This window comes from Macadamia integrifolia, chromosome 7 (assembly GCF_013358625.1).
Source record: "Macadamia integrifolia cultivar HAES 741 chromosome 7, SCU_Mint_v3, whole genome shotgun sequence".
NCBI classification, from domain to species: domain Eukaryota; kingdom Viridiplantae; phylum Streptophyta; class Magnoliopsida; order Proteales; family Proteaceae; genus Macadamia; species Macadamia integrifolia.
In genome coordinates this window covers 1,799,632-1,806,705 of record NC_056563.1, presented here as the reverse complement: position 1 = coordinate 1,806,705, position 7,074 = coordinate 1,799,632, and the positions used below count along the sequence as shown (strand labels likewise).

The 7,074-nt window shown below is 39.1% G+C and overlaps 1 protein-coding gene across 1 annotated transcript; it reads left to right on the top strand.

Annotated features, from left to right (window-relative positions):
* Positions 1-352: 352 nt before the first annotated feature.
* Positions 353-6,228, top strand: LOC122083458. The gene is made up of 5 exons (XM_042651270.1): positions 353-514; positions 1,077-2,045; positions 2,634-2,834; positions 4,722-4,917; positions 5,810-6,228. The coding sequence occupies exons 2-5, from the start codon at positions 1,182-1,184 to the stop codon at positions 5,992-5,994; spliced, it is 1,446 nt and encodes a 481-aa protein (XP_042507204.1). The 5' UTR covers positions 353-514; positions 1,077-1,181; the 3' UTR covers positions 5,995-6,228.
* The last annotated feature ends 846 nt before the right edge of the window (positions 6,229-7,074 follow it).

Below are 7,074 nucleotides of genomic sequence, written 5' to 3'. Positions count from 1 at the left end.
TTACCAATGGGATTGGTAACCTAGTGGTGAAAATACCCTCAACCCATCATCGCTCGAGTCGGCTGGTTGTGCGTTCGAGTCTTGGATGCCCACTATCACCAATTGGTCCTGCGGAAGCGCCCCTTGCCGTGCGGGGGCTTGTCTTGTGGGCTATGATCATTACCATGGGGCACTCTTTTTTTCATTACTAAATAAAAAAATCATTTTATATAATTATTTATTTATTTATTTTTGAAAACAAAACAAAGGGGAAAAGAACGCCAAATCCCCACGGCTACAGTGTAGAGATGGGTATTTTGGTAATTCAAACTTGAGATAGATATGCGCGTGAAGACGACTTCGCCTCCTTAACCTGATCGTCACGTATCCCTGTGATTCTTCCTATATTTCCTGCAAAATTACGGAAGAACTCATCTTCACGTTCTCCTTCTCGTAACCTGCGGGCTTTGGAGAAATCGATTGCCTTTGTTTTTCCTGCTTCCTCTCATTCAGAAGACGAAGATAGCGGTCTGAGGTTCGATTCATTTGCTGTACCCTTGAAAATTCTCTCTTTGAAATTCACACGCAATTTTTTTTTTTGTCCTCTTTTAAAAATTCACGTTATGATTTGATTAGAATTGATTTTGTTCATCTGATGCACCGCTAAATCGATATATAAACTTCAGAATCGATTTTAGTATCTTGTTGGACGGTTGTATGCTACTGAAGGCATTGAATCGATGGAGAATCATTAACTAGTGAAGTTATCCCATCGAATTGCTCCTGTTATTTTTTGTGTAATTTAATTTTTGCGTGTTGTTCAATTCATAACTTAAGATCGTATCTTGGTTTCTGCCGATTTTATGCGGTAATTTCTTTCTATTACTTGGATGTGCTCTCACGGTACTAGGATTTTGTTTATAGTTGGTCAAATTCAAATTCACATTGGTTTCTGGATTCTCCCATTTTCTTGACGCTAACATTATATTATATTAGAAAACTCTTCTGACACTTAATTCATCATGCGGAATGATATGTTCAATGTGTAAAGCTACTTCTTATTTGCTTTCGTTCTTTTGGGCAATGCTTTTCCCCAGCAACAAAGAACAGGGAGTAAGAAGCTCTTGAGTCGTAGTTTCCTCCACTGTTTGGCAGTAGAAACTATTGTATTATCTGATTCTTAATTGCACGTTGCATGACACATGGCAACACCGGAGGCAAGGGTTTCATATTCTTTGCTTTCTAAACTTGAAAATGATAACAGCGAGTATCACTACGATGACAACTACGGTGATGCAGCCTGGGATGTGCCTGTAGGCCGGAATAAGTGCTTCACAGGATTTAGGTCCTTTAAACAAGCGTACCCATATCAGTCGACCATTGAGTCTGATGATTTTCTTGATCGAGGATATGATTCAAGTGAGGATCACCAGAACTATGCACAGCCTAATGTGGTCCCAGAAGTCAACTTAAAAAACGTGTTGAGTGGGATACTTGCAATTGTTATGGGCCAAAATAAAGGATCAATGGATTTGGATGGTCATAGGGGCTCCAGTACGAATGTGTCATTTTTGGGATCGGGAAAGAATGGAGACAGTGTCTTGAATGCTTCAGTCTACATCCCGAGTGCGCCACCACTTTTTGAGCCTAATGGGATCAACTATAGTGCATACAGAGAGGTGTTGGATGCTGATCCTCCTGAGTGGCTTCCAGACAGCTCTACAACTGTTTGCACGCAGTGTACTGCTCCTTTTACAGCCCTTACCCGAGGAAGACATCATTGTCGGTTTTGTGGAGGGATTTTTTGTAGAGAATGCTCGAAGGGGAGATGTTTGTTGCCTGTTAAATTCAGGGAAAGAAATCCTCAAAGGGTGTGTGATACGTGCTATGATCGACTGGACCCATTACAAGGGATTTTGATCAATTCCATCAGCAATGCTGTGCAAGTTGCAAAGCATGATGTGATGGACTGGACTAGTACAAGAGGATGGTTAAATCTGCCGGTGGGTTTATCCATGGAACATGAGATATATAAGTCATCTAATACTCTGAGGAGCTACTGCCAGGTGCGCTTCTTCTGCCTACCAGGTTTTCTTTTCTTCAATTTACAGTTTTAGCTGAGTTGTCTAGCCAACAGGGATTTTCTTCCTTGAAGGAAAATCCTGAATTATGCATTGCATTCAAACTATGGACTGGTCTAGTATTGGCCCATGGCTGATTGGACCATACTGTCATATGATTGCTTGCTTGTCAGGCGAGAAGCTGTGTTGCTGAATTACTCTCCACTCATGTAGTGAATTTTGGCTAGAGGGAGCTCATTACATGGCAAAATAGGCACATTTTTTTTGTGTGTTCTTGACTTGAGAAAGTCAACATAGTGACAGATGGGGAAAAGTGTAGGCGCACTCAAAATGAAGCCTATTGGTCTATTCTTGGTTAAGTCTGACCCAATTAATGGCCATGGTTTGCTGCTGCATCACAACTTCTGATTAATCACGTTACAGCAATTGATAAGTTCTTGCTTGGGGTCATTAATTTGCATCTTACTCGGTAACTCAGTCAAACTGGGTCAGCTTGGCCTAGCTAGTATTAGATTCAAATTATTGTGGTAAGTTATAATTTTTCCCTCACAATTTGATTCTTGAAATGGACAGGTTTCTCGGTTAAACCCTGAGAGATCAATACCCTATGCAGTTTTGAAAGGAGCTAAAGGATTGGCAATTATTACTGTTGCTAAAGCTGGCATGCTTCTTACTTACAAACTGGGGACTGGTTTGGTTGTTGCTCGAAGGTCAGATGGATCATGGTCTGCACCATCTGCCATATGCTCTCTTGGTTTAGGATGGGGTGCACAGGTAAAATTACTTTCAGATCAGTAGACTCAGGACTCTATTAATATTTGTTTTATGGCTTCTTGTTATCCTTTTTCCCCCCTGCCCACTTATTGTTTTTGTTCTCTTTTCCCTTTGGAAATGGAAATGTCCTTTTTCTTGCATCTGGAATTGCATGATTGTAACCTTTTAGTGTTTTGAATTCCTTGACATAAATGTATTTACATGCAAAACATTAATAAGGTGCATTGGGTATTTAGACAAAACTAGGGATTGCAAAACATCATGTTTATGCAAATTCAGATGCATTGTATTGGCATGTTTCAATTAATTTCATTTGTCTCACTATATTTTTTCCCTTTTTCTTTTGATTAGGAGTCTATTTAGGAGGATAATAGTCATATGTTGGTTCGGGAAAACTTCTTGTTACCGTGCGTGGTGACAAATGAATTGCAACCATGACTAACCATGTTCAATTGTTTTTCCACATGGAAGTATGATGTAATGAATGCGACCCCATTGGATATCTAGGGAATGGCTTGGATTGACTGTGTTCTAAATTTCAGCCTTAACTTCAATCATTGACCATCCCGTGTATGTCCATGAACTCCACTCATTGTCCCATTCACCTTCTGGTTGGGCAGAAACTTGACATTTGAGTAGGGAAACTTGGGATCCACCTATCCCCAATATTGCAACCCCATCTCAGCTGCCATGTGGCACTATGTGTGGAAATGGTTCAATTTATTTGTCACCAACGTGATGACAACAATATTAACACATTCTGGTTAGCATGCAACAATTAATAAATTACTTGCCAAATATTTTTGGTTTCTTGGGGTAAAAACTTGCCAAACAGTATTCTACCATCCAAGCTCCAGCCTCCTCTCTTGAATTGCTGCTTATAAAGAAGACAAATGCACTCAACTAAAAAGGAGAATGAATCTGTGGTAGAGTGTCATTTTTCGGAATAGCACATGGGAATTTATGGATTGTTCATGGTTTCATCTGTTTACTAGCATTTTTACCTCTACTTTCATATGGTGGAATTGGCTTGGATGGGAGACTCATATATTTCCTAGTGATGGTATTACACAGGAGGTAAAGGCTAAAGAGGCAGGCAGATGTGATTTTGCCTTACCATCATTCTTTAGTGGCTTTATATTAAGTACTACTAGCAGATTTCTTTGGGCCTGCTTTACTTAATAGGCGAATGGAGGGTATCTGATACATCTAAGATTTCAGATATTATAGTCGTGGTTCAAGGTTTCGACCGATACCGTCGAAATTTTTCACATTTCCACGGTATCCCAGGACTCCGATACCAAATACCATGTGACTTTTAAAAGTCACTGGTCTCGATCAATATCGACCAAAATTTTCGAGTGGACCAATGGGTTCGACCCTTTGGGTGAAACCAGCCTTTATAAAGCCTTCTTAAATGGGAAACGAAGCCTTCTTATTTCAAAATTTTGACTCTTTCCCCATATTTCTTCTTTGTGAAGTGAGAAACTTGGGAGAACACTCAAGAGAAGTTGAATCCCATATGTCTTCGCTTTTTTACTGTGAAATGATCTTCTTGAACTTTTTCCTCTTTAGATTGCATCTAGGAGACTGCCTATTGGTTGTGTGCTTTGGAATTGATATGTAATTGTATACAATATATGAAACTAACATTAATATTGGGAGGGTGGCAGGAGAGACTTAACATCATATATTCCCCTTGACAAGGAAGCAATTTTTACTGAAAGAAATTTTACTATGATCCTTTAACAAGGGCATCGAAAAATCAAAATTAGTTGTCCAGCTTGCTGCTTTAAAATAGATCAATAAGTATGCACTATAGAATCTCAAACTCTTGGTTAGAGATTAAGTATGTTTAACTAGTCCTTTTAACTTGCATGAGTGCAGATTGGAGGGGAACTCACGGACTTCATAATTGTGCTCCATGATTCTAAAGCTGTGAAGACATTTTGTAGCCGCATGCATTTTTCTCTTGGAGCTGGTTGCAGTGCTGCAGCAGGACCTGTGGGGAGAGTATTGGAAGCAGATCTTCGAGCTGGAGATAGAGGGTCTGGCATTTGCTATACTTATAGTTGCAGCAAAGGTATAATATGGTGGAGATTTTTTAAAGAATTTTAAGTGATTTCATGTTATGACATTGCAAGCTTTGATAACCTTTTTTTTTTTTAAATGTTTTTGGCCATTTGGAGCGTCTGACATGGTAGACATAGATAATCATTTTCATAGGGTATCCTTTGGATTTAGCCACATGTTCATTGCCCTAGCCCTTTTGTCCAACCATGTATTGTAATTTTTCCCCAGAAATAGTAGCCCTTAAGTTTTTCTCTCTTAAGTTTTTTCTCTTTATTTTTAAATAAACATGTGAAAAATAAGACGACCCCCTTTGTCGTTTGACAGAGGGCTGTTGGGCTGATACTTAACGTTGTGACAAGTAGCTTACTAGGAACAACAAATGGACCTGTTTGAGGGGCCAGCAATGATGCCAGGTATTGCTGACCAGATTTAAACTTGCTGTCTATCACCAGAAAACATGGTGTCTAGTTTTATTTATCTCATGGTCACTGTAAAGTAGTGCTGTTAGGATTATTGGCTTGGATTGGCATTAGCTCTATAGATATCAGGGGTATATTATCGATGGTTCTGAATGAAATACCATGGTATACTGTCATTATATCCCATTGTTTTGAACAGAAGTAGGAGTGTCACACTCAGAATAACAAAGCATCCTTTGCCAGATGTTCTGGAAATGGTCTGCCTTTGTGGGAAGTTGACATCTCTGTTTTGAGTTCTGTTCTATCTTATGTACTTTTATGTATTATATGTTGCGGGGATAGTCTATGTTTCCCATAAGGCCTGTATGATTGTTTTTTTTATACAGAAAAAAAAAAATAAAAGCTAGTGAAAAAAGGAGAGAGAGAGAGAGAGAGAGAGAGGACCTTATTACTAATAACATGTTATTGTGCAAAATGGAACAGGTGCATTTGTTGGAATTTCACTGGAAGGGAATGTAGTTGCAACACGGATAGACACCAACCTGCGCTTTTATGGTGATCCTTATCTCACAACAGCTGACATTCTGCTTGGGACAGTGGACAGACCGAAGGCGGCTGAGCAATTGTATGCTGCCCTTAAAGATCTTTACTCGAAGTTAAAGAATTAACCAGCTCTTTTAGGAATCTCGTTGTACATAATTTCTTTAATTTCTTTGGGTCTTAAGTTGATTCCTTCTCCTTATATTCCAGTTCTTACTAGGAAATGTGTCACTAATTTATTTGTAAATTGTACAGTATGAGTCTGTTGTCGTTAATCATAGTAATGAAGATGTTGAAACAAATAGTACCTTACTGTTGTATAAAACGGTTCAATTTATTAACTTACACCTATTTTTTTTTCCCATGGAAGATCAAGTTACCTTGATTGGTTAGCTGTCTTGTTCCAACAATCGATCCCCTTTGGTAGGCATTCATTCATCTTCGTCAGGAGGCTAGTGATTCTGCCTCAGTCGTCATCATATTAGCAGATTAGCTAGCCAAGAGAGGAACTCTTTTTACATTGCAGCATGGTTGTGGACTTAAAATAGAAGATATCCATATGTCCAAAAAAATATTTAGAAAAAAAAAAAACCATCGGAATCGACAAATTTTCACCACCACCAAAATGATCATACAACAAAGAATTGATGTCGAAGAGCTATATAATAAAGGTGAGCTAAGAAGGATCACCTTCCCGCTGCCTACGTCATTTCACGGATCATGGATCAAAATAGAAACCTTCAAGACTCGGCGGCAATTTACAATCTCGTGTCTCACGTAGTAGTCAGTCCCATACTTAAATTTCCCATCAAACACGTTATTATTATTACTTATTATTAGGTAAGAAAACAACCAGAGATCAGTGGTCAACTGGTCATCCATTTACGTCACTCTTTTTGCTATTCTTCCACCAACTTCAATTAACCTCTGGGATAGGTGTGGTCATTTTCAAAAAAAATAAGTAAGATTTATTATCCCCCGCCCCCTTTTGTAGTTGGGTGAGAGGAGTATATATTTCCGTACGAGCGAGCAAGCCAGCCAGCCAGCCAGCCAGCCAGCCAGCCAACCTCAGATCCTGCTAGGATCAAAATTTGCAGGAACCGATTCCAGGTCTTAGTTTAGTCAATTGTGGAATTTTACAACAGCCAACTTAAAAAGCTTAAAATAGGGATAGAGGAGTGAGGCCACGAAGAGGAAAGGTTTCTAGT